Source organism: Eucalyptus grandis, chromosome 3, assembly GCF_016545825.1.
Source record: "Eucalyptus grandis isolate ANBG69807.140 chromosome 3, ASM1654582v1, whole genome shotgun sequence".
Lineage (NCBI taxonomy): Eukaryota > Viridiplantae > Streptophyta > Magnoliopsida > Myrtales > Myrtaceae > Eucalyptus > Eucalyptus grandis.
Window position 1 is genome coordinate 3154929 of NC_052614.1, and position 26963 is coordinate 3181891.

At 41.2% G+C, this 26963-nt stretch overlaps 4 protein-coding genes across 6 annotated transcripts; all 4 read left to right on the plus strand.

The window, feature by feature from the left end:
* Positions 1-168: 168 nt before the first annotated feature.
* Positions 169-15851, plus strand: LOC104436116 (class V chitinase). 3 transcript variants are annotated; one of them, XM_039308645.1, is made up of 7 exons: positions 169-1367; positions 1472-1603; positions 1715-1896; positions 2584-2794; positions 3013-3250; positions 3329-3479; positions 3558-3673. In XM_039308645.1, the coding sequence occupies exons 1-7, from the start codon at positions 284-286 to the stop codon at positions 3564-3566; spliced, it is 2007 nt and encodes a 668-aa protein (XP_039164579.1). In that variant the 5' UTR covers positions 169-283; the 3' UTR covers positions 3567-3673. The 3 variants fall into 3 exon arrangements, with proteins under 3 accessions (XP_039164579.1, XP_039164578.1, XP_039164577.1); XM_039308644.1 differs by having other exon boundaries at positions 171-1367; positions 3573-4148; XM_039308643.1 differs by lacking the exons at positions 3013-3250; positions 3329-3479; positions 3558-3673 and adding exons at positions 14701-14938; positions 15017-15167; positions 15261-15851 and having other exon boundaries at positions 173-1367.
* On the plus strand, positions 11918-14042 carry LOC120291377 (class V chitinase-like). Its single transcript, XM_039308646.1, has 3 exons — positions 11918-13044; positions 13149-13280; positions 13392-14042. Exons 1-3 carry the CDS (start codon positions 11961-11963, stop codon positions 13607-13609), a joined length of 1434 nt encoding a protein of 477 aa, XP_039164580.1. The 5' UTR covers positions 11918-11960; the 3' UTR covers positions 13610-14042.
* Positions 15852-17894: 2043 nt separating the features above from the next.
* On the plus strand, positions 17895-19181 carry LOC104438848 (class V chitinase CHIT5b). The gene is made up of 2 exons (XM_010052007.3): positions 17895-19014; positions 19153-19181. The coding sequence occupies exons 1-2, from the start codon at positions 17895-17897 to the stop codon at positions 19179-19181; spliced, it is 1149 nt and encodes a 382-aa protein (XP_010050309.2).
* A 2271-nt stretch (positions 19182-21452) lies between these two features.
* Positions 21453-26593, plus strand: LOC120292168 (ATPase 8, plasma membrane-type-like). The gene is given in 16 exon segments (XM_039310235.1): positions 21453-21506; positions 22040-22159; positions 22250-22348; positions 22434-22571; positions 22667-22981; positions 23159-23297; positions 23300-23484; positions 23593-23712; positions 23808-23930; positions 24036-24140; positions 24228-24537; positions 24617-25131; positions 25218-25391; positions 25501-25683; positions 25788-25960; positions 26403-26593. Coding segments are annotated over 16 exon segments (2850 nt in total). The 3' UTR covers positions 26500-26593.
* Positions 26594-26963: the final 370 nt, after the last annotated feature.

Consider the following 26963-nt stretch of genomic DNA (forward strand, 5'->3'; position numbering starts at 1 on the left):
GGTCCGATGAACGGGTTGGATGCGGCAAGACAAAGACCGAAAACGAAACATCCGCGGCCGCGACCGCGACCGCGACCGCGACCGAACAAGAAGAAAGACCCCTGAAGGCTGAAAAGTCAGCGTCGCACCCAATGAAAGCGAACTATCTTCCATGTAAACATGGGAAGATTTCCCGGAAAGCGAACGTACGGACAACCGATTATAGAACACGGCAAACGTGTCGTCTTCCTCCTCCCATCGTCCGCCACTTTCTGCTTGCACGTTGTCTTCCGAGCTCTCTTTCATGGCGGGAAAAGGCGAACTCGCGTCTTTCTTCATCTTTTTCCTTTGCCTCTACCCATCTTTGGAGGAGCAAACGGGGGTCAAGTCCGGCTACTTCTACGCCGGCAGCGAAATCCCGGTCTCGGACATCGATTCCTCCTTGTTCTCTCACCTCATATGCGCTTTTGCTTCCATCGACTCTCCGGCCCATCCGTTCTCCTTCAACTCCTCCTTTGAGCAAATCTTCTCCACCTTCACGAGCACCGTGAAACGCAAGAACCCTTCGATCACCACGCTGCTGTCAGTGTGGGCAGGCGGAGAGGATCCTTCCGCTTTCGCTTCGATGCTCGGCGAGTCTTCTTCAAGAAGGTCCTTTATCGAATCCACCATAGAAAAGGCAAGGCTTTATGCGTTCAGTGGGATTGATCTCTTTGGGGTCTGGCTCGGTAGGAGAATTAACATTACCAATTTGAGTGTTCTTTTGGGAGGGTGGAGAGATGGAGTAGATGCCGAATCGAGGAAATCCGGGAAATCTCGGTTGCTGCTAGTGATGGGTGTATATTGTCAGTCCATTGTTGACTCTCTGAGTTTCCCACTTAACTCAATTCACAGATATTTGGACTGGGTTCACCTAATTGCTTACGATTACCATCTCCCTACCAGGGAAAAGTTTGCCCTCCCTCATGCTGCTTTATTTGACCCCGCGAGCCATAACAACACAGACTTCTGCATAACTTGGTTGCTGACTAGAGGATTTCCTGCAAGAAAGCTGGTTCTGGGCTTGCCCTACCATGGCTATGGTTGGCAGCTCGAGGATTCGAGCGGCGATGCCATTGGCCATCCAGCGGTGGGTCCTGCTCTCATGGCGGATGGGGCATTTGGATACAAGGGCATAAAATCATTAATCCGAGATTTTGGTTACGGAGCCAGTTCTGTTTATAATGGTACATATGTGGCGAACTTTTACAGCAAGGGGTTGGTATGGATCAATTTCGATGATGTGGAGACCATTCGAGCCAAAGTAACTTATGCCAAGGAAAAGGGGCTTCTTGGTTACAGTGTGTTTCAGATTAACAATGATCAGAACTGGGTTCTTTCCAGGACAGGTTAGGATAAGTACCTCAAAGGAATTCTTGATGACTGTTTTAAAGTATTATTGTATTGAAAATGTAGAACTAAATGCAATTCATGGACTTAACTGCCTTGTCAGCTCAAGAAGCCGGTGAAGATCAGCAAGAAAGGCGATGGTTCTGGTTAGTTATGCTTATTTCGATTGCTATAGTTGTTCTCCTTATATTTGGCCTGATATGCTACTTACAGAGGAGAACATTGAAATCAGAAGGTACATTTTCTAAAGTTCATTGGAAAATTGCTATATCTCTGTGGTAATTGGGAACATTGACTTGGGATTCAGCAAACATTCTAGATTTATTTTCTCTGTGTTGATTCTCAGGTATTTCAGGTGTAATAAAAGGATTTAGTAGGCAATTAAAGACTATGGTGTGTAAAGGTGAAAGTCTTGAGAGCAGTGCTCCTAAGCTGCAAACATTTGGTTATGCCACCCTCAGAGCAGCAACTGATAACTTCTCGAGTGAAAATAAGATTGGAGAGGGTGGATTTGGACCTGTTTACAAGGTAGGCCTCACTAAAGCTAATGATTTCCTTTTTGTTTCATTTGCAAATCATATGAAGCATGATTAAGTGCCAGATACGGTCCTTTTGCTCAATAATATGTGTTTGTAGTGTTCAAATGTGAGCAAGGAAAATAACTCACCCCCTTTTCATACTCCTTTTGCTTAAGAATATGTGGTCTTTTTCGTGTATGGACTTGACTTAATACTGAGAATGTAAAAGTAATGGGACCTTGCTACCATTGCTACGAGAGAATGCAAATATTTCCACATGTTGATTCAAGGTATGTCTGCTTTATCCCCAGCAGCTACCAGCTGGTTAGTTTATACTCCCAATTTCAATCACGTAGTTGGAATCAACCAGAGAGTACATCCCATTAAGGTACATGTCCCCTCTAATTAAGCAGAAAGATTTGGCATCACAACCCAACACAATAAGCTTGATATATTTAGAGATGCAGCATAGGTTTCTTTATGATGTGTGTGAGCTTGTAAGTTTCATTATAGGAGGTTGAACTTGGATGCATTCTGCTCAAGTTCTGTTTTTCCTTTATAATCCTTGGGTTATGTTACTTGTGTCATAGACAAAAAACTGTCTTCCAGCATAAACAGTGAAGTTTAGTTCCGAGTCTAGCATGTTCAAGTGGAAGTCAGTTGCCCTGTATTGACCATCAGCATCCCTGTTGCTCAGGGCAAGTTGCCTAAAGGACGGGAAATTGCAATAAAGAGACTTTCAAAAACTTCGAACCAAGGGCCCGAGGAGTTCAAGAACGAAGTTATGCTTGCTGTTAGCCTGCAACACGTCAACCTTGTTCGCCTTCTTGGATTTTGCACTGACAGGGAAGAAAAGATGCTGGTCTATGAGTACATGCCAAATAAGAGCTTGGACTTCTACCTATTTGGTCAGACGTCTTTCATGCTTCTTACAATAGTCATTAAGCAGAACTCTGATGTTTTCAAGTAACATCTAGTGTGATACTCCAAAAGGCTTAAATGGGTCTCCAGTTCTGCTACAATGGCTAGAGGAGGCAGACCCTTTTAAGCATTTGGAGTACACAAAGGTGTGCAATGCTCTAATTTTGCTTCTGGTTCTAATAATCTTCAGGTTTTAATGATGCAGATCCAATAAGGAAATATTTGCTGGATTGGGTGACACGTGTTCATATCATAGAAGGCATTACACAGGGGCTTCTTTATCTCCACGAATACTCGAATTTCACAATAATTCATCGAGACTTGAAAGCCAGCAATGTTCTGCTAGATGATGAAATGAACCCCAAGATATCAGATTTTGGTATGGCGAGAATATTTAAGAAGGATGACGTCGAGGCAAATACCAGCCAAATTGTAGGGACTTAGTAAGCGAGCTAACTAGGCCCTCCTTGTTTTACCTCACAGATTCTCCTGCTTAAACCAATTTTTGTTCTTGTATACAGTGGGTACGTTCCGCCAGAATACGTGAGGAAAGGCATATACTCAATGAAGTATGATGTCTACAGCTTTGGGGTACTGCTGTTGCAAATCATCAGTGGTAAAAGGACCTCATGTTACTACGGCCTGAACGAAAATCTGAATCTTCTCGAATACGTAAGTAGAGATAATTTGTGATTCGAAATTTTCCAGGCTCCAATTTAGGAACATGAATTTTGACTTTTAAGCAACTAGCATTCTTAATTTTAGGCATATGAGCAGTGGAAAGACGATAAATGCATGGAGTTCGTTGATCCGTCTCTTGATGACTCTTCATCATCCTGTAAGCTCTTGAGATGCATGCGAGTGGCTCTTCTATGCGTGCAAGCGAAGCCTGGGGACAGGCCCTCCATGTTGGAAGTCTCTTCAATGCTCAAGAATGAATTTTCAGCTGTGAATTTCCCCAAGAAGCCTGCATTTTCAATTAACAAGGATGAAGATGAAGATGAGGATGACAAGTGCTTGCTCCAGGAGGCAATGCATTCAGTCAATGATGCATCGATTTCTGAATTGTTTCCTCGCTGATTATACATTGCAGGTATCCATACATAGAGAGAATCTTTTGTTAAATTATTTGGTTGCCCGGTACTTCGTTTGGCCCGGTAAAGGTTTTTCAAAAAGAATAAAGAAACATAGATGAGTTGAGGCATTATTTCCCCAATTTTAATGGTTGACATTTTCTTATGTCTGTATATATTTTTATCCTCTAGAGGCAGTCCAGTGTTCATTCTTTTGTCTTGTAACCTATTAAACGATGAATAACCCTCTGGTATATAGGCTATGGGGTCTTCAAGCTACAATTGTCACTTGGATCTTGATTACTTTTCTTTTTATTCCGTTTATTTTTTACTCTGTCTTGTCCCTGTTCTTGATGGATTAGTGATGAAAAAAATCAAATAGACTAACCCGTAGAATAGGGTCAAGGCGGCCTTCTTTTTATCTCCGAGAAAACCAATCTCTTTGAGTCCACGAATCTTATAAATAGATAAGTCTAGAGTCGAAACTCAAACAAGATTGTTCGCGCCCGATGATGCTGTTCTTACATTATATTGTGCATCACATATGCATGCGTTCTTTGACACCAACCCCGTCGAGCCGTCTCCATGATACCGAAACGTAAAAAACTCAAGATATCAGCAAAGTCTGAAACTTGTGCAGCGGTTCGGCCATAAGATAAGCGGTTCATATCCATTTGACCGCATCAAACTCAGTCACCCACCATTCCAAACAAGTAAATATTCAAACACAGCTTTGTTTTTCACGTATAGATCCTAGAACAGCTCGTCCAGCTGCCACTTGTCCTTCTCTCAGGCGACTAAGCACGCCTGCAGACGCTCGCTCATGCGAGACAAACGTTGAATTGTTTCTGCCTTTCTGTTTCCCCGTTTGTCTCGTTAGGAATTGATGCTAAAGTTGGTAATCGAAAGGGCAGTTTATTCGTAAAGGAAAACCATTTGGCCTCACTTTGTAACTCGAGAAATGTGACTGTAATCAGTCGTGTTACATCTCCTTAGCAATTATCGAATTTGACCTATGCTTGTAGACAATGAACAGGGGGAAACTTTTTGGATTGTTCATTACTCTCGTACTTATCACACAAGTACGATTCGAAATTAGCACAAGAAATTCTTGTTTCAAAGCTAGACCAATTAAATATCTACCTTGAACCAAATAGAATTTTTGTAGACATTTTTAGATTGTTAGGTGATTTGTGTGATGCCATGAATATATATGTATTTATTGTGATTTCACCAAGACATATTCATATAAGATCATGTACAAATTACTTCGGAATGGTCTTATTAATAATGGTTTGTTTGTACAGTTTTTAACCAAGTGACAACTCTAGACAAGAATTTGGTAATATCTCCCAAGAAACAACTCCTCTGTAATAGTCTTATTAATAATGGTTTGTCTATATAGTTTTGACCATGTAACAAGCCTAGACAAGAACTTGGTAATAGGGAAAAATGTTAAAAAAAGTCATAAACCATTTGTATTAGTGTCAATTTAGTCATAAACCTTTTTTGTACTAATTAAGTCCTAAACATTTTACGTTGTGTCAATTTAGTCTTTTCTAATCAATTTTGGCCAGATTTTGCTAACTAGATGCCGGCCCGGTTGTCATGGCCTAATCGGTCTTGACGTGGACAATTTTTAATAATATTTTAATATTTTTGAATTTTTTTTCTTTTTTTCTTTTTTCTTTTTTTTTCCTTCTCCTCCTTCTTCCTCTGCCTAGTCGCCTTGACCTCGCTGGCCACCTTGCTAGTGGCCGTGAGGGCGGCCTCGCACTAGGCAACAAGGTTCGCCTCGCTTGCTCGATGCGAGACCGCCCTCGAGGCCTAGGCACCGAGGCTCACCCTTGCTGGATCTAGTGAGGGTTGAGCCTCGTCCATGGCAGCATCGAGCGGGCAAGCCTCGTCGGCAATGGTTGAGGCTCGACCCTCGCCGAGGATCTAGTGAGGGTGAGTCTCGCCGCCCAGCACGAGGCCACCCTCGTGGTCACTAGTGAGGAAGGAGAAGGAGAAGTAAAAAATAATAAAAATATTCTAAAATATTCTAAAAAATTAAAATATTATTAAAAGTTGTCCACGTCAGCATCGATCCCACGTCAGTAGCGGACGTCCGATTAGCAAAATCCGGCCAAAATTGCCCGAAAAGAACTAAATTGGCACAACGTAAAAAGGTCTAAGACTTAATTGGCACCAAAAAATGGTTTATGACTAAATTGGCACAAATACAAAAGATTTATGACTTTTTAACACTTTTCCCTTGGTAATATCACCCAAGAAACCTTGTTTAGCTTCTCAGAATCTATGGGAGGCACATCAGGACAAAACTAAACCGTCCAAAACTAAACCTTAAGCTAACCATTATCTCCCTATAAATATGCACTTTCCAATCAAACACCAATGATCTAAATGCATTTGATCATATGCCCTCTTGAAAAAGAATGGCAAAGTCCACCCTTTTGCCTTTCCTTTGCATGGTCTTCTTCTTGCTCATGGCCATGCCTTCCATTGATGCAACAGCTTCATCATCATCATCATTTTCACCATTAAAGGATGTTATTACACTTCCTGGACACGGGATTTCACCCCATCAGACATAGACACAACTTTGTTCACTCACATCTTCTATGCTTTCCTCTCCCCAAGCAACATCACCTTCAAGTTCGAGCTCTCGGAGTCGACGGCAGTGGCTCTTTCGAACTTCACGAGCACCCTCCGTTTTGCGAGCCCACCAGTCAAGACCCTCCTCTCCATTGGCGGTTCTGGAGACGTTCCAACCGCGCTCTTGGCCGAGATAGCTTCATGCCCTTCCTCAAGAAAAGTCTTCATCAATTCTTAATGGAGGTTGCAAGGAAGTTTGGGTTTGATGGGCTTGACCTTGACTGGGAATGGCCTAAAAACCCAAAGGAGATGGATGATTTGGCCCACTTGTTGAGGGAATGGAGGCTTGAGATCATCGAAGAGGCCCGAGCCACCGAGCAGCCCCCGCTGTTGTTAACCGTGGCGGTGTACTTCGCCTCCGGCTTCTTCCTCAATGCGGTGTACCGCATGTACCCCGTGGCAGCCATTAGGAAGAATTTGGACTGGATCAACGCCATGTGCTACGATTATCACGGGGCGTGGAACCCCTCTGCCACGGGCGCCCAAGCCGCATTCTTCGACCCAAAGAGCAATCTGAGCTAGATCCACGGGCTCAAGTCTTGGCTACAGGCAGGGCTGCCCGCAAAGCAGGTGGTCATGGGCTTGCCCCTTTACGGAAGGTCGTGGGAGCTCAAGGACCCAAATGTCACCGAGATCGGCGCCCCGGCAGTGAAGGCGGGCCCTGGGGGCGGCATGCTTCCTTACTCTGACGTGCAAGTGTTCAATAGGAATTATAGCGCCACCGTGGTATACGACACGGAGACGGTGTCGACCTACTCCTTCGCCTGGACATCTTGGGTCAGTTACAATGATGTTGCCTCAGCGATGGTGAAGATTGGATTGGCACAAGCCCGTGGGCTTCAGGGATATTTCTTCTGGGCCCTCAGTTATGAAACTAAATGACAAATATCATCCTAACGTATGACATTTATGTCCACTCAAAAATGTGTGCTTTGGTAATATTAAAGCACCATTTTGAAGGTTTTGACGGGAAAAAAAAAATATTTTAGAGTTCTAATCTTTAATTGGAATTTTTATTTTGGATTTGTCTCATGCAGCATCCAGAGAGTGGATTCTTGATGATTGAAGATTCAACATTTGTAACTCTTGCATATCTCCAGCGACTTCAAGTTTACTAGAAGCTCTTCAAGACTTCAAGTCATATACATTTCTCATTATTCATCCACCTATGTAATCTCGGGCAGCACCGAAGCCAAATTAAGATTTTTTTTTATAACAATAGTACATGACAGATTTAATGCTGAGTTGTTTTTACTTTGATTTGATTCTGTAATCTAACTTGTTTGAGTTGCTTTTAGATGTTATCTGTTGAAAGAATCCCGGCACCGTTGTTTCTCTTGTATTTATAATATATGAACTTCTTCAAATAGAATGGTATTAATTCAAAATTCACTGCATTTTCCAGAATGATCGTGCACAATTGATGATTTAATTGTGTAAGCAAATGTTAATGTCGAAGACCCAACAAATCTTCTGTGCAATCCCAATGCAATTTTCTTTCGGTTGACATTTATATCGATCCAAAGAAGTATATTTGAATCGATAATTGGATCGATAAGAACAACAACCTGGCAATCACCAAATGATGGTCTCAGCAGGAGCATGTGTTTACCCTGCTAATTTGTAAAGCCTTACATTTCTCATGGGACAGGACCCTACTCGAGAAGCGGATTGCATTAGATGAAATGTTTCTTGGTCATTTCACTCTAAAATGGATACTTGATGAGCTAATGATCCAAAATTTAGTTGTGTTTTATCGATCAATGCCCTCGTAGCCGTCCGAAAATACAAAGGAATGTAGTCCCATTGCATGCATAATAGTGAATTAGTTTCCAAACAAATTTAATATTACCTTTATCCATTAGACCGAAGGTATTTTTCTTCTTAGGTTTTGTTTGCTTCATAGGAAATGAATGATTTGGAAAATATTTTTCTCAAAATAATTGATTATGTCACTTACAACAATGAATTAATAAAAAATATGTTCATCTTGTACGAAAATGTTTAAACATAAATTGTCTTTGATAATCAAAATAGTTTTCATTAACTAATTATTTTAAGCTATATAAACTATTTTTTCAAAAATTTTTAAAATTATTTATTTTCCGTGAAATAAACGAAGTTTTTGTATTACATTTGTTGAAGTTAGAATTGAGAACCACGAGTTTGATTTTCTACCTCACCTGGTAATCCATTGCAGCATAAGAATGGGGTCAGGGCATCCGGGTTTTGTACATGGATTGACCCTTTGATACTTAAGTTAGCATTGGAAGTGAGGGAAATTTAGAAGAGAGTGTTTATGATTTTACTGAGAATGGTGTATTTTCAGGAAGAAGTATGAGAAGAAACAACTCTAAATGAATCTCATAATACAATTTATGTGTTACTATTGATGAGTCATCGGGTTATGTTATACAAGTGATAGCCTTTATATGATGAGTGGTGAAAGGACATGACACATGATAATCACACCATTGTTAGAATCAATGCATATCTAGCCTTTCAGATAATGGTAGAACATTTGTTTGCTCAATGAAATTACAATAGAAGTGATGTTAGTCTGCCAAGCAATCAATTAACCCGTCTGATAGAATACTAGTGAACTGTCTCTCTATGTTATTTGTTCCCATCAACATAATGATGATATGTGTCGAGGGATGATCAATTGGTGAAAATCACCCTTACCACTTACTTGCTCTTGATCACCTAAGGTGGAATTATTAGGTCGAGAGTAGATAAATTGTGTGAACCTGTCCCTTCTACTCTAAGTAATGACCCGGGCATATAAGGAAGTTAAGAAAAGGAATACCATGAGTCGATAAAGCAAAAATGAAAAGAAAAGGAGAGCCAACCCCATAATTTAGAAAGTGCATGAAGATGCTTGCACAGGCCAATTTACAGACAATTTCTTCGTCAATTTTTTTTTTTACCTACAATACTCTAAAAATAATGAAGCAGAGGCATTATACCCATCCATCAAATGGCCGGGGACCTTGGGAAGCCACAAAGAACAAACAAACTCCGACTCCAACTTCATTCACCAAGGAGGGAAAAAAACTAGTGATCTGGCATTGTTTTGCTACAAAGTTAGTCCTTTCCATACTTTGTGTATTTAAATTGGTTCAACATTTAGATTTGTAATGCACATACCTGTGGATGATCTAAGAGCATGCCTTTACCCCAAGCGACGCATGACGTTGCCTTGTTCATGAGAACGGGATGCCTCAGGAAAAGTTTCGGAATGTGCCAAGAGTGGGTGATGTCTCTAAGAGAAACAGGAGGTCCCCTGAGGAAAGGTCATTAATCAAGATGCTACTCGGTGATGATGTCAGGCTTGAGGCCGGATGCCTTAATTGATGCCAGGAAGCCTTTGAAAATATAGGAAGAACCATTTGAGATGGTTAATGAATCTTTTGTGATGTTGATATGCATTGTTTGTTATGCTCGTTGGCAAGCCGAAGGTAAGACATATTTTGATTGTAAGTCAGAATTGATCACATGCATATAGTCGAGGTGTAGCAATAGATTTGCTATTAATCTACCATTAATGCACTAGCATGAATGATGATTGTATGCTATGTTCAACAACGAGACGTCCTCCTATCTAAGAATTAGTGATTTTACTTACTAAGTTTTCGACTCCCCATTGTTTTTCTCAAATTTATAGGTATGGAAGTCTCACTCTTTGGAGCTGAAACTACGCTAGAGGAGATAGGAATCTCTTGACCTACAATTGATAGAAGATTAATGTAAATGAACATGTCCGTAGAAAAGAGTTTATAAAAATACTAATGCTAAATAAAAGTAGTGTGTTTCGTGTTGTGTTTTCCTGACTACTTAATTGTTGTATTGTCTAGGAGATAGTTGTTGTACACATTACATATGCTTATAATAACAAGATAAACAGAAAAAAAAAAAAAAAAAAACGGCTCAACAATCACTATCTTACTGCCATTGCTTTGCTCAATACCTATGTAGCACCAACACGAACATGCGACAAGCAACACGACACGACACGTCATTTCTTAAAAATAGAAAATTTATTACATTCCGACACGTTATATATTAAATATAATTTAATATATAAATACATAAATAAATAATAATAATAGTTTAGAATAAATTTACACGAAAAATATTAAATAATATCATTCATTATTTTAATTTGTTACAATAATACACAAAACTTAGAGGAAAAAAACGTTGTTTAAAGAAAAATGATGAAATGATATTTTTAAATTTATTTATTTATCATATATAGCATTTTTATTACTTCTTTCATAGTAAAAGACTTTTCAAAAAATAAAACAATTCTAAAAAAAAAAACTAAAAAAAAAAAAAAAATTGACCTCATGCGTGTATATTCATAGCAATTTTATTACTTCTTTTGTGTATATTTATATTTTGACCCTTCAAGTATTAGAAATTTTTAAAATTGATCTCGTGCGTGTCGGAATCACGTGTCGGAATTTTGGACTCGCGTGTCGGAGAGAGTTGACCACGCGTCGGAGAATATTAGAACGTGTCGGAGCGTATCGGACTTGTGTCAGAGTGTCAGACACGAGACGAAAGCTTTCGGAGAGTATCCGTGCTACATAGCTCAACACCATCGCCAAGCTTGTGGCCGATTGGTAGAGCTTAATAAAGCGTCATGCTCACCCCATATTGTAATTGTAACCATAGAACGAGTTTTAGACTTGATCATGGGTTTCACTGTCAGAAAAAATGTATTGAATATACAAAGGAAGATGGTGTACTGTAATAACCATAAAGAAAAGAGAAAAAAGATTTGAGATGTATAGATGCTATTGAGAGAAAAGCAACGAAATGAACGCACATGTCGAAAATAAATTTATAATAATGCCAACGAAATGAACGCACGTGTCGAAAATAAATTTAAAATAATGCTAAGTGAGAAAGAAATAATTTGTTTAAATAATTTGGACAGTAATTTGTTTATTTTGGACGACAGACTTGGAGGGATTTCGAAAAACTTCACTAGTCCCCCGTAATCCTTTCCCTCAATTTCGACAAGATTGTGTTTTCTGGAATCGTGTCTCTCTTCCCGTTCATCCGGTCCATCCTTCGGCCGCCATAGATACATGTTTGTCTGTTCCGGTACGGACAAGATTGCATCATGTCAGATCCCATGAACAAGTTGAGTGCGGAAGGACAAAGACCCAAAACGAAACACCCGCAGCCGCGACCACGACCAAAGCAGAAGAAAGACCCCTGAAGGCTGAAAAGTCAGTGTCGTACCCGATGAAGCGAACTATCTTATATGCGAACGTAAGAAGATTTTCATGAAGGCGAACGTACCGACAACCGATTATAGAACACAGCAAACGTGTTGTCTCACTCCTCTCCCATCGTCTCAAAGCTGCCACTTTCTGCTTTCACGTTGTCTTCCGAGCTCTCTTTCATGGCTGGAAAAGGCGAACTCGCGTCTTTCTTCATCTTTTTCCTTTGCCTCTACCCATCTTTGGAGGAGCAAACGTGGGTCAAGTCCGGTTACTTCTACGCCGGCAGCGAAATCCCGGTCTCGGACATCGATTCCTCCTTGTTCTCTCACCTCATATGCGCTTTCGCTTCCATCGACTCTCCGGCCCATCCGTTCTCCTTCAACTCCTCCTTTGAGCAAATCTTCTCCACCTTCACGAGCACCGTGAAACGCAAGAACCCTTCGATCACCACGCTGCTGTCAGTGTGGGCAGGCGGAGAGGATCCTTCCGCTTTCGCTTCGATGCTCGGCGAGTCTTCTTCAAGAAGGTCCTTTATCGAATCCACCATAGAAAAGGCAAGGCTTTATGCGTTCAGTGGGATTGATCTCTTTGGGGTCTGGCTCGGTAGGAGCATTAACATTACCAATTTGAGTGTTCTTTTGGGAGAGTGGAGAGATGGAGTAGATGCCGAATCGAGGAAATCCGGGAAACCTCGGTTGCTGCTAGCGATGGGTGTATATTGTCAGTCCATTGTTGACTCTCTGAGTTTCCCACTTGATTCAGTTCAGAGATATTTGGACTGGGTTCACCTAATTGCTTACGATTACCATCTCCCCACCAGGGAAAAGTTTGCCCTCCCTCATGCTGCTTTATTTGACCCCGCAAGCCATAACAACACAGACTTCTGCATAACTTGGTTGCTGACTAGAGGATTTCCTGCAAGAAAGCTGGTGCTGGGCTTGCCCTACCATGGCTATGCTTGGCAGCTCGAGGATTCGAGCGGCGATGCCATTGGCCATCCAGCGGTGGGCCCTGCTGAGACGGCAGATGGGGCATTTGCATACAAGGCCATCAAATCATTTATCCAAGATTTTGGTTACGGAGCCAGTTCTGTTTATAATGGTACATATGTTGTGAACTTTTACAGCAAGGGGTTGGTATGGATCAATTTCGATGATGTGGAGGCCATTCGAGCCAAAGTAACTTATGCCAAGGAAAAGGGGCTTCTTGGTTACAGTGTGTTTCAGATTAACAGCGATCAGAACTGGGTTCTTTCCAGGACAGGTTAGGATAAGTACCTCAAAGGAATTCTTGATGACGGTTTTAAAATATTATTGTATTGAAAATGTAGAACTAAATGCAATTCATGGACTTAACTGCCTTGTCAGCTCAAGAAGCCGGTGAAGATCAGCAAGAAAGGCGATGGTTCTGGCTAGTTATGCTTATTTCGATTGCTATAGTTGTTCTCCTTATATTTGGCCTGATATGCTACTTACAGAGGAGAACATTGAAATCAGAAGGTACATTTTCTAAAGTTCACTGGCGGATTGCTATATCTCTGTGGTAATTGGGAACATTGACTCAGGATTCAGCAAACATTCTAGATTTATTTTCTTTGTGTTGATTCTCAGGTATTTCAGGTGTAATAAAAGGATTTAGTAGGCAATTAAAGACTATGGTGTGTAAAGGTGAAAGTCTTGAGAGCAGAGCTCCTAAACTGCAAAAATTTGGTTATGCCACCCTCAGAGCAGCAACTGATAACTTCTCGAGTGAAAATAAGATTGGAAAGGGTGGATTTGGACCTGTTTACAAGGTAGGCCTTACTAAAGCTAATGATTTGCAAATATGATTTCCTTTTTGTTTCATTTGCAAATCATATGAAGCATGATTAAGTGCCAGATACGGTCCTTTGCTCAATAACATGTGTTTGTAGTGTTCAAATGTGAGCAAGGAAAATAACTCACCCCCTTTTTCATACTCCTTTTGCTCAAGAATATGTGGTCTTTTCCGTGTATGGACTTGACTTAATACTGAGAATGTAAAAGTAATGGGACCTTCCTACCATTGCTACGAGAGAGCAGATATTTCCATATGTTGATTGAAGGTATGTCAGCTTTATCTCCAGCAGCTAGCAGCTGGTTAGTTTATACCCACAATTTCAATCACTTAGTTGGAATCAACCAGAGAGTACATCCCATTAAGGTACATGTCCCCTCTAATTAAGCAGAAAGATTTGGCATCACAACCCAACACGATAAGCTTGATATATTTAGAGATGCAGCATAGGTTTCTTTATGATTTGTGTGAGCTTGTAAGTTTCATTATAGGAGGTTGGACTTGGATGCATTCTGCTCAAATTCTGTTTTTCATTTATAATCCTTGAGTTATGTTACTTGTGTCATAGACAAAAAACTGTCTTCCAGCATAAACAGTGAAGTTTAGTTCCGAGTCTAGCGTGTTCAAGTGGAAGTCAGTTGCCCTGTACTGACCATCGGCATCCCTGTTGCTCAGGGCAAGTTGCCTAAAGGACGGGAAATTGCAGTAAAGAGACTTTCGAAAACTTCGAAGCAAGGGCTCGAGGAGTTCAAGACCGAAGTTATGCTTGCCGTCATCCTGCAACACGTCAACCTCGTTCGCCTTCTTGGATTTTGCACTGACAGGAAAGAAAAGATGCTGGTCTATGAGTTCATGCCAAATAAGAGCTTGGACTTCTACCTATTTGGTCAGACGTCTTTCATGCTTCTCACAATAGTCATTAAGCAGAACTCCGATGTTTTCAAGTAACATCTAGTGTGATACTCCAAAAGGCTTAAATGGGTCCCCAGTTCTGCTACAATGGCTAGCGGAGGCAGACCCTTTTAAGCATTTGGAGTACACAAAGGTGTGCAATGCTCTAATTTCGCTTCTGGTTCTAATAATCTTCAGGTTTTAATGATGCAGATCCAATAAGGAAATATTCGCTGGATTGGGTGAAACGTGTTCATATCATAGAAGGCATTACACAGGGGCTTCTTTATCTCCACGAATACTCCAATTTCACAATAATTCATCGAGACTTGAAAGCCAGCAATGTTCTACTGGATGATGAAATGAACCCCAAGATATCAGATTTTGGTATGGCGAAAATATTTAAGAAGGATGACGTCGAGGCAAATACTAGCCGAATTGTAGGGACTTAGTAAGCGAGCTAACTAAGCCCTCCTTGTTTTACCTCACAGATTCTCCTGCTTAAACCAATTTTTGTTCTTGTATACAGTGGGTACGTTCCGCCAGAATATGTGAGGAAAGGCATATACTCAATGAAGTATGACGTCTACAGCTTTGGGGTACTGCTGTTGCAAATCATCTGTGGTAAAAAGACCTCATGTTACTACGGCCTGAATGAAAATCTGAATCTTCTCGATTACGTAAGTAGAGATTATTTGTGATTCGAAATTTTCCAGGCTCCAATTTAGGAACATGAATTTTGACTTTTGACCAACTAGCATTCTTAATTTTAGGCATATGAGCAGTGGAAAGACGATAAATGCATGGAGTTCATTGATCCGTCTCTTGATGACTCTTCATCGTCCTGTAAGCTCTTGAGATGCATTCAAGTGGCTCTTCTATGCGTGCAAGAGAAGGCTGGGGACAGGCCCTCCATGTTGGAAGTCTCTTCAATGCTCAAGAATGAATTTTCAGCTGTGAACTTCCCCAAGAAGCCTGCATTTTCAATTAAGAAAGATGAAGATGAAGATAAGGATGACAAGTGCTTGCTCCAGGAGGCAGTGCATTCAGTCAATGATGCATCGATTTCTGAATTGTTTCCTCGCTGATTATACCTTGCAGGTATCCATACCATAGAGAGAATCTTTTGTTAAATTATTTGGTTGCCCGGTACTTCGTTTGGCCCGGGAAAGGTTTTTAAAAAAGAATAAAGAAACATAGATGAGTTGTGGCATTATTTTCCCAATTTTAATGGTTGACATTTTCTTATGTCTGTATATATTTTTATCCTCTAGAGGCCGTCCCTTGTTCATTCTTGTGTCTTGTAACCTATTAAACGATGAATAACCCTCAGGTATATAGGCTCTGGGGTCTTCAAGCTACAATTGTCACTTGGATCTTGATTCTTTTCTTTTTATTCCGTTAATTTTTTACTCTGTCTTGTCCCTGTTCTTGATGGATTAGTGATGAAAAAAATCAAATAGACTAACCCGTAGAATAGGGTCAAGGCGGCCTTCTTTTTATCTCCAAGAAAACCAATCTCTTTGAGTCCACAAATCTTATAAATAGATAAGTCCAGAGTCGAAACTCAAACAAGATTGTTTGCGCCCGATGACGCTGTTCTTAAATTATATCGTGCATCACATATGCATGCGTTCTTTGACACCAACCCCGTCGAGCCGTCTCCATGATACCGAAACGTGAAAAACTCAAGATATCAGCAAAGTCTGAAACTTGTGCAGCGGTTCGGCTCTAAGATAAGCGGTTCATATCCATTTGACCGCATCAAACTCGGTCACCCACCATTCCAAACAAGTAAATATTCAAACACAGCTTTGTTTTTCAAGCATAGATCCTAGAACAGCTCTTGTCCAGCTGCCACTTGTCCTCCTCTCAGGTGACTGAACACACCTGCAGACGCTCATGCGAGACAAACGTTAAAAGACAGCTCCAAGACGTCACAAGCAAATCCATTAATAATGGCCAGTATTTGCACTCTATTGATTTATTGTTTCTGCCTCTCTGTTTCCCCGTTTGTCTCGTTAGGAATTGTTCATATGCTAAAGTGGGTAATCGAAAGGTCAGTTTATTCGTAAAGTAAAACCATTTGGCCTCACTTTGTAACTCGAGAAATGTGACTGTAATCAGTCGTGTTACATCTCCTTAGAAATTATCGAATTTGACCTATGCTTGTAGACAATGAACAGGGGGTAAACTTTTTTGGATTGTTCATTACTCTCGTACTTATCACACAAATACGATTCGAAATTAGCACAAGAAATTCTTGTTTCAAGACTAGACCAATTAAATATCTACCTTGAACCAAATAGGATTTTTGTAGACTTAGGTAATTTGTGTGATACCATGAATATATACATATTTATTGTGATTTCACCACAACATATTCATATAAGATCATGTACAAATTTCTTTGGAATGGTCTTATTAATAATGGTTTGTCTATACAGTTCTTGACCATGTAACAAGCCTAGACAAGAACTTAGTTTTATGGGAAAAGTGTTAAAAAAAAAAGTCTTAAACCTTTTGCATTTGTGCCAATTTAGTCTTAAATCTTTTTTTTGTGCCAATTAAGTCCTAAACATTTTTATGTTATGCCAATTCAGTCCTTTTCGACCAATTTTGGCTGGATTTTGCTGACTAGACACCGGCCGATTGATGTAGCCTGATTGTCGCTAATGTGAATAATTTTTAATAATATTTTAATACTTTTTTCTTTTTTCTTTTTTCTTTTCATTTTTTCCTTCTCCTCCTTCTTCCTCCAGCTGGTCATCAGACCTCACGCCGAGCAAGCGAGGCTCGCCCTTACCGAATTTGGCAAGGGTCGAGCCTCGCCCATGGCGTGCCGAGCAAGTGAGCCTCGCTGCCATGGGGAGGCTCGACCCTCACCAAATTTGGCAAGGATGAGCCTTGTCGCCCAACACGAGGCAACCCTCGTGGCCACTGGCGAGGTGGCCGCTTGACCTTGATGACTATCGCCTCTGGCCGATCGCCGAGGTCCAGTAATCGGCTAGAGGAAGGAGAAGGAGAAGGAAAAATAATAAATAATAAATAATAATTCAAAAAAATTAAAATATTATTAAAAGTTGTTCACATAAGCCGACCGACGTTCAACTAGCAAAATCCAACCAAAATTGGCCGAAATGACTGAATTAACACAACGTAAAAAGGTTTAGGACTAAATTGATACAAATATAAAATATTTAGGACTTTTTAACACTTTTCCCCTTGGTAATATCACCCAAGAAACCTTGTTTAGCTTCTTAGAATCTATGGGAGGCACATTAGGACAAAACAAAATCGTCCAAAACTAAACCTTAAGCTAACCATTATCTCCCTATAAATATGCACTTTCCAATCAAACACCAATGATCTGAATGCATTTGATCATATGCCCTCTTGAAAAAGAAATGGCAAAGTCCACCCTTTTGCCTTTCCTTTGCATGGTCTTCTTCTTGCTCATGGCCATGCCTTCCATTGATGCAACAGCTTCATCATCATCATCATTTTCCACCATTAAAGGATCTTATTACACTCCCTGGACACCGGACTTCACCCCATCAGACATAGACACAACTTTGTTCACTCACATCTTCTATGCTTTCCTCTCCCCAAGCAACATCACCTTCAAGTTCGAGCTCTCGGAGACAACAGCAGTGGCTCTCTCGAACTTCACGAGCACCCTCCGTTTTGCGAGCCCACCAGTCAAGACCCTCCTCTCCATTGGCGGTTCTGGAGACGTTCCAACCGCTCTCTTGGCAGAGATAGCTTCATGCCCTTCCTCAAGAAAAGTCTTCATCAATTCTTCAATGGAGGTTGCAAGGAAGTTTGCGTTTGATGGACTTGACCTTGACTGGGAATGGCCTAAAAACCGAAAGGAGATGAAGGATTTGGCCCACTTGTTGAGGGAATGGAGGCTTGAGATCATCAAAGAGGCCCGAGCCACCGAGCAGCCCCCGCTGTTGTTAACCGCTGCGGTGTACTTCGCCGCCGACTTCTTCCTCGATCCGGTGTACCGCATGTACCCCGTGGCGGCCATTAGGAAGAATTTGGACTGGATCAACGCCATGTGCTACGATTATCACGGGGCGTGGGACCCCTCTGCCACGGGAGCCCAAGCTGCATTCTTCGACCCAAAGAGCAATCTGAGCTCGATCCACGGGCTCAAGTCTTGGCTACAGGCAGGGCTGCCCGCAAAGCAGGTGGTCATGGGCTTGCCCCTTTACGGAAGGACTTGGGAGCTCAAGGACCCAAATGTCACCGAGATCGGCGCCCCGGCAGTGAAGGCGGGCCCTGGGGACGGCGTGCTTCCTTACTCTGACGTGCAAGTGTTCAATAGGAATTATAGCGCCACCGTGGTATACGATGCGGAGACGGTGTCGACCTACTCCTTTGCTGGGACATCTTGGGTCAGTTACGATGATGTCGCCTCAGCGATGGTGAAGATCGGATTGGCACAAGCCCTTGGGCTTCGGGGATATTTCTTCTGGGTCCTTGGTTATGAAACCAATTGGCAAATATCTTCCCAAGGTATGACATTTATGTCCACTCAAAAATTTGTCCTTTGGTAATATTAAAGCACCATTTTTAAGGTTTTGACGGAAAAAAAAATTATTTTAGAGTTCTAATCTTTAATTGGAATTTTTACTTTGGATTTGTCTTATGCAGCATCTAGAGCGTGGATTCTTGATGATTGAAGATTCAACCTTCGTAACTCTTGCATATCTCCAGCGACTTCAAATTTACTAGAAGCTCTTCAAGACTTCAAGTTATATACATTTCTCATTATTCATCCACCTATGAAATCTCGGGCAGCACCAAAGCCAAATTAAGATTTTTTTCAATAACAACCGCGCATGACGGATTTAATGCTGAGTTGTTTTTACTTTGGTTTGATTCGGCAATCTAATTTGTTTGAGTTGTTTTTAGATGTTGTCTGTTGAAAGAATGCCGACACTGTTTTTCTCTTGTATTCATAATATATGAACTTCTTCGAATGGAATGGCACTAACTCAAAATCCACTGCATTTTCCGGAATGATTGTGAACAATTGATGATTTAATTGTGTAAGCAAATGTTAATGTCGAAGACCCAACAAATCTTCTGTGCAATCCCAATGCAATTTTCTTTCCGTTGACATTTATATTGATCCAAAGAAGTATATTTGAATCGACAAGAACAACAACCTAGCAATTACCAAATGACGGTCTCAGCAGGAGCATGTGTTTACCCTACTAATTTGTAAAGCCTTACATTTCTCATGGGACAGTACCCTACTCGAGAAGCGGATTGGATTAGATGAAATGTTTCTCGGTCATCCCACGCTAAAATGGATACTTGATGAGCTAATGATCCAAAATTTAGTTGTCTTTTATCGATCAATACCCTCGTGGCTGTCCGAAAATACAAAGGAAAGTAGTCCCATTGCATGCATACTAGCAAATTAGTTTCCAAACAAATTTAATATTACCTTTATCCATTAGACCGAAGGTATTTTTCTTCTTATATTTCGTTTGCTTCATGGAAAATGAATGATTTAAAAAATATTTTTCTCAAAATAATTGATTATGTCGCTTACGACAATGAATGAATGAAAAATATTTTCATCCTACACGAAAATGTTTAGACATAAAATGTCTTTGATCATCAAAATAGTTTTTATTAACTAATTATTTTAAGTGATATAAACTGTTTTTTTGGAAAATATTTTTAAAATTATTTATTTTCCATGAAATAAACAGAGTTTTGTATTTACATTTGTTGAAGTTAGAATTGAGAACCACGAGCTTGATTTTCTACCTCGCTTGGTAATCCATCTCCAGCATAAGAATGGGGTCAAGGCATCCGGGTTTTGTACGTGGATTGACCCTTTGATATTTAACTTAGCATTGGAAGTGAGGGAAATTTAGAAGAGAGAGTGTTTATGATTTTACTGAGAATGGTGTATTTTCAGGAACAATTATGGGAAAAAACAACTCTAAACGAATCTCATAATACGATTTATGTGTTACTATTGGTGGGTCATCTGGTTATGTTACACAAGTGATAACCTTTATATGACAAGTGATGAAAGGACATGACACATGTAATCACACCATTGTAAGAACCAATGCATATCTAGCCTATTAGATAATGGTAGAACATTTGTTTGCGCAATGAAATTACAATAAAAGTGATGTATTATCGATATTAGCCTGACAAGCAATCAATTAACCTATCCGATAGAATAGCAATGAACCGTCTCTCTATGTTATTTGTTCCCATAAGCATAGTGATGATATTTGTCGAGGGATGATTAATTGGTCAAAATCACCCTTACCACTTGCTGGCTCTCGATCCCCTCAGGTGAAATTATCAGGTCGAGAGTAGATAAATTGTGTGAACCTATCCCTTTTGCTCTAAGTAATGACCCGGGTGTATAAGGAAGTTAAGAAAAGGAAATAAAACTTTTACCACGAGTTGATAAAGCAAAAATGAAAAGAAAAGGAGAGACAACCCCATAATTTAGAAAGTGCATGAGGATGCTTGCACAGGCCAATTTACAGACAATTTTTTCGTTATTTGTTTTGTGTTTTTTTTTTCTTTTACCCACAATACTCTAAAAATAATGAAGCAGAGGCATTATACCAATCCATCAAATGGCCGGGGACCTAGGGAAGCCACAAAGAACAAACAGACTCCAACTCCAACTCCATTCGCCAAGGAGGGAAAAAACTAGTGATCTCGGATCGCTTCTCTCCCCGAACCTTTTGCGCTCTCTCTTTTCTCTGGTTTCATATAAAGAGAGAGCTGATGTTCCAGCCAGAGGCTTTCTGATCCTCCATTCCCCTCCGTTTCTGCAGTCCCTCTCTAGGCCTTATGGAGGACAACAAGGAGGCCTAGAGCAAAGAGTTTTTGCCCACTCTTTGGTTGAAGAAAAGGGGAGCCAATATAAGATCACAAAGGGTGTGCGTTTGTTTGTCTCAACCATGGCCACCACTGACATCTCCTTGGAGGAGCTCAAGAACGAGAATGTCGACCTTGTGAGTCGTAGTGATTCGTATCTTTTTATACGTTGTTGGCTTTGGAGATGATCTTCTTCTTTCTTTTTTCCTCCCGGACATCACATTTTTGCTGATCCCGCCCGGCGTGTTTTGGTATTTGCTTTCTGGCACCGAAATCTATCAAACTGTTGCTGATGCGATGATCCTCTAAAACTTCTTATATCGTGTTGCTCCCTATAAGAAGTTTGGATTTTGCATGCTGAAACATATTTTTATTATCACTAGTAAATTACAAGAGGATGCTCGATCCATCCTCTATTTTTATTGACTTTGTTTACTCGTCTAGTTTGGTGCCTTGAAAAATTATGTGTTGCCATGGGAAATTTAGCAGTCAGACTATGCTACATCCTTCTCTTGCCCCCATATTTTTATTTTAGAGATTTCATTTTCTTTTTCTTTTTACCCTCAAAATCATCTGTTTGCTTGGTAGGATAACTTTATGCCCTCCAGTTTTAAGTTTTTTAGCTAGAATATGCAAAAATAATGACCATGGCATTACATCCGGTGTATAGGAGCGCATTCCCGTCGACGAAGTCTTTGAGCAGCTGAAGTGCACCAAAGATGGCTTGTCAAATGAAGAAGGGGTGAAGAGGCTCCAGATTTTCGGTCCCAACAAGCTTGAAGAGAAAAAGGTAAATTTGCGAAATACAATATGAATCGTAATTCTTCATTGCAACAGCGAAAGTTCGAATCGTTTAATTGATATGGTGAAATTTGTGCAGGAGAGCAAACTTCTCAAGTTTCTGGGTTTTATGTGGAATCCTTTGTCATGGGTCATGGAGTCAGCTGCTATTATGGCCATTGCTCTAGCCAACGGAGGGGTAAAAACATATAACTAAATCCCAAGAACCAATTTTCTTCGATAATTGCCATTGTTCAGATAACAAGAGAATTTTATAAATGCAGGGGAAGCCGCCGGATTGGCAAGACTTTCTTGGTATTGTCGTGTTGCTCATTATCAACTCAACCATTAGCTTCATTGAAGAGAATAATGCAGGCAATGCCGCGGCTGCTTTGATGGCCGGTCTTGCCCCGAAAACCAAGGTGATTTTTGAGTATTTTATGTCTACACTGTGAATTTGTTTGAAACATTAGAACGTGGACTGGTTGAAAGCGTATGTATATGTGAAAATGAATAGGTGTTGAGAGATAGCAAGTGGACCGAACAAGAGGCGGAAATCCTTGTGCCGGGTGATGTTATTAGCATCAAGCTGGGTGACATCGTTCCAGCGGATGCCCGCCTCTTGGAAGGAGATCCCCTCAAGATTGATCAGGCCGCTCTCACAGGCGAGTCACTGCCGGTGACGAAGAACCCCGGTGACGAGGTGTTCTCTGGCTCCACTTGCAAGCAAGGTGAAATCGAGGCTGTTGTCATTGCCACTGGCGTCCACACCTTCTTTGGCAAGGCCGCCCATCTTGTCGATAGCACCAACCAAGTCGGTCACTTCCAAAAGGTATCTACATTATTTAACTCTATTTCCTCATCTAGTTTGATTTTTCATGCATATGTTCAAATCACTTGTTCACGATCATGAAACTTCCTGCGAATAGATAAGATTGCTAGTTCATTGATGTGTATTATGTATATGATTAATTCTCAGAACGATTTCTTTTTTGGATAATCTGATCAGGTGTTGACAGCAATCGGTAACTTCTGCATCTGCTCAATCGCAGTTGGAATGGTGGTTGAGATTGTGGTCATGTACGTGATCCAGCACAGGAAGTACAGAGAGGGCATTGACAACCTCCTTGTGCTTCTCATCGGAGGTATTCAATTGCCATGCCCACTGTGCTGTCCGTGACCATGGCCATTGGATCTCACCGCTTGTCCGAACAAGGCGCCATCACCAAGAGGATGACTGCGATCGAAGAGATGGCCGGGATGGACGTGCTCTGCAGTGACAAGACTGGGACTCTTACCCTTAACAAGCTCACCGTCGATAGGAACTTGATTGAGGTTTGCATTTTAAGCACTCACTCAAATATCCCAGGACAGTGCCATTACGATCTTGAAAGTTCTTGATGAGCAACGATATTCGTTTTCATGAATGTCCTTTTATGCCAGGTCTTCACAAATGACGTGGACAAGGATGGTCTGCTGCTATTGGCTGCTAGGGCATCCAGGGTTGAGAATCAAGATGCTATTGATGCTTGCATAGTTGGCATGTTGGGTGACCCTAGAGAGGTTTCTAGCCTTTAATCTCCTTTAAGAAGTCTTACCGGCTCCTACAATGACCAATGTTCAAGGAGGTTAAAAGGCTTCAATTATTATTTATGCAGGCAAGGGCAGGCCTCACAGAAGTGCATTTCCTACCCTTCAATCCCGTTGACAAGCGTACTGCAATTACTTACATCGATGAGAGAGGCAACTGGCACCGTAGTAGCAAGGGCGCACCGGAGCAAGTAAGTTGGTTTTGGAGTTCAATCAGTTCAAGCGATTCAACTGTAGGTTCTTGAGCATTTCCAAATTTGGTATATGCATTGACTTTTTTCGTCATTATGTACTAGATAATTGATCTTTGTGGCCTCAAGGGCGAGCCAAGGAAAAGGGCCCATGCCATCATTGACAATTTCGCTGAGCGTGGCCTTCGTTCCTTGGGGGTTTCTCGACAAGTGAGTACTACATACTAAAATAGCGCATATCACTATTTTTTCCATGCTGAGGAACATATGCTAACTCCAATCACCTCTCTGTTACAGATGGTTCCTGAGAAAACAAAGGAGAGTGAGGGCACACCATGGGAGTTTGTGGGTCTCTTGCCTCTTTTCGACCCTCCAAGACATGACAGTGCAGAAACAATCCGGCGAGCCCTCGAGTTGGGCGTCAATGTCAAGATGATCACTGGTGACCAACTTGCCATTGGCAAAGAGACCGGTCGCAGACTTGGCATGGGCACCAACATGTATCCATCTTCATCCCTCTTGGGTGAGGGCAAGGACGAGGCTATTGCTTCGATTCCCGTCGATGAGCTCATTGAGAAAGCTGATGGATTTGCTGGAGTCTTCCCTGGTAAATAGAAGCACCAACAATTTTCTGTCATTAGGCTGTTAATGTCAATTCTACTAATACTGTGTATGTGGATGTGCAGAGCATAAATATGAGATTGTCAAGAAATTGCAGGAGAGAAATCACATTTGTGGAATGACTGGCGATGGTGTCAACGATGCCCCGGCTCTAAAGAAGGCAGATATAGGTATTGCAGTTGCTGATGCAACCGATGCAGCCAGAAGTGCGTCAGACATTGTCTTGACCGAGCCAGGACTAAGCGTGATTATCAGTGCTGTCTTGACGAGCAGGGCAATATTCCAGAGGATGAAGAACTACACCATCTATGCGGTTTCCATCACGATCCGTATTGTGTTGGGCTTCCTCCTTGTTGCTCTCATATGGAAGTTCGATTTCTCACCCTTCATGGTTCTCATCATTGCCATATTGAACGACGGGACTATCATGACCATCTCCAAGGACAGAGTCAAGCCATCTCCCGTCCCAGACTCATGGAAGCTCAAGGAAATCTTTGCCACAGGCGTCGTCCTCGGAGCATACATGGCCATCATGACCGTGGTCTTCTTTTGGCTTGTGCATGATACCGACTTTTTCACGGTAAGTTAAAGAAAATCTGTTCCGATAATGACATACTGAGACAGTGGAGTCCTTGGTTAGAAAGGCTAAAAGTGATATTCTTGCAGAAATCTTTCGGTGTGAGGCCTATCAAAAATAATGTGGATGAGCTCACTGCAGCTCTCTACCTACAAGTGAGCATCATAAGCCAAGCTCTTATATTTGTGACTCGCTCGCGAAGCTGGTCATTCGTTGAACGGCCAGGACTCTTACTTGGAATCGCCTTCATTGCAGCCCAGCTGGTAAGTATGGTTAACTGGTCCACTTACCACCGTATCACCTGCACTGTTTCTTCTAAAGGCCTGATTGATATATCTCTTGATTCTTGTATAACTAATGTATAATTGAAAGGTTGCCACGCTTATTTCTGTTTACGCGAGCTGGGACTTCGCGAGGATCCATGGCACTGGGTGGGGATGGGCTGGGGTGATCTGGATCTATAGCATTGTGACTTACTTCCCTCTTGACATCCTCAAGTTCATCATCCGCTACAGCTTGAGTGGCAAGGCCTGGGACACCATGTTGCAGAACAAGGTTTCAGTCTCTTTCATAGAATTCATACTTGTCACCTGCATATATTTTTACTCTTTCGATTTTAATTTTTTTTTTTCATTTTCTATTATCGGTTGATTCCACAGACCGCTTTCACTACCAAGAAGGATTACGGCAAGGGCGAGAGGGAGGCGCAATGGGCGATAGCTCAACGTACTCTTCATGGTCTCAATCCTCCGGAGACTCTCTTCCATGACAATAGCACGGAGGAGTTGTCCGAGATTGCTGAACAAGCCAAGAGACGTGCCGAAGTCGCAAGGTAATTAGCCTCATTCTCATTGAAAGATATGTCAATCGTATGAGGTCAAAATTACGGCTCACTCCACACTTTAAAATTAGTTGGCCTAGCAAAATACTTTAGAGTCAAGAACTGGAGAAGGATTCTCATGCTTTTTTCATTTCTTGGTCTCCAATGCCTCAAATAAATTGCTGAGGAAAGAATGGTCAGCTTGGAGAATGAAGAAACTTTGGCGCTACATCTAACTGAAATTATACCGTTAGATGTCATGACTTGTGATTCATGCTACAGCCATCCCTTGACGCCTTCTACTTTAGTTTTATGAGAATAACAACTTAAAAAGCTAGTAGAAAACGCCAAATTCTTGCGATTAGATACAATTAAGCCCATATTCTAGACATCATATTCTAGACTTTTAAATCTTTTCCTCAAGTGGATTCTGAAAACCAATTGACTTTTGCAGGCTGAGGGAGCTGCACACTCTCAAGGGGCATGTTGAGTCAGTGGTGAAGCTGAAGGGGCTTGACATTGAGACCATCCAACAGCATTACACTGTCTAAGATACACTCGCCATATTGTTACGGATTTGATTCACCGAAACGAGTGTAATAGGAATGACGTAAGGAAGAGCTAAAAGGAGATGGTTTCTTTTGCTTTTTGTTCTCTCCTTTTCAGCTTTTCAAGCCTTTGTGATACTTATGAATTAGAGTAGAAGAAAAGATCGAAGTTCAAATATTAGGAGCAAGTATAAGCAACTAGTTTCGGAAATGAAAGAACGACTGAAGCGTAAGAAATTATCATACTACGATGGACCAGATTGGGAAACGTTATTACTGCAGTTTTATTTTAGCAAAGCACCATCTGAAATCGATATTTGGACATTGGTTTTTCTAGCTTTAGGACCAAAAGCGAAAGGAACCTCTTTGAGTGCAATGGAGCCCTTTTATGCTGACATCTTGGATTAGTTAAGAAAACTGAAGCAAGCGTGTCTGATCTTGTTCACCGAAGTTGATGAACTGAATGG

Excerpts from the sequence above, each read along its gene's own strand:
- LOC104436116 (XM_039308644.1), top strand. The coding sequence starts at position 284 with ATGGCGGGAAAAGGCGAACTCGCGTCTTTCTTCATCTTTTTCCTTTGC. Across the intron at positions 1,604-1,714 it reads GAGAACATTGAAATCAGAAG|GTATTTCAGGTGTAATAAAA; the intron begins GTACATTTTCTA and ends GTTGATTCTCAG. Across the intron at positions 3,480-3,572 it reads ATCTGAATCTTCTCGAATAC|GCATATGAGCAGTGGAAAGA; the intron begins GTAAGTAGAGAT and ends TCTTAATTTTAG.
- LOC120291377 (XM_039308646.1), top strand. The coding sequence starts at position 11,961 with ATGGCTGGAAAAGGCGAACTCGCGTCTTTCTTCATCTTTTTCCTTTGC. Across the intron at positions 13,045-13,148 it reads CTGGGTTCTTTCCAGGACAG|CTCAAGAAGCCGGTGAAGAT; the intron begins GTTAGGATAAGT and ends CTGCCTTGTCAG. Across the intron at positions 13,281-13,391 it reads GAGAACATTGAAATCAGAAG|GTATTTCAGGTGTAATAAAA; the intron begins GTACATTTTCTA and ends GTTGATTCTCAG.
- LOC104438848 (XM_010052007.3), top strand. The coding sequence starts at position 17,895 with ATGGCAAAGTCCACCCTTTTGCCTTTCCTTTGCATGGTCTTCTTCTTG. Across the intron at positions 19,015-19,152 it reads TTGGCAAATATCTTCCCAAG|CATCTAGAGCGTGGATTCTT; the intron begins GTATGACATTTA and ends TGTCTTATGCAG.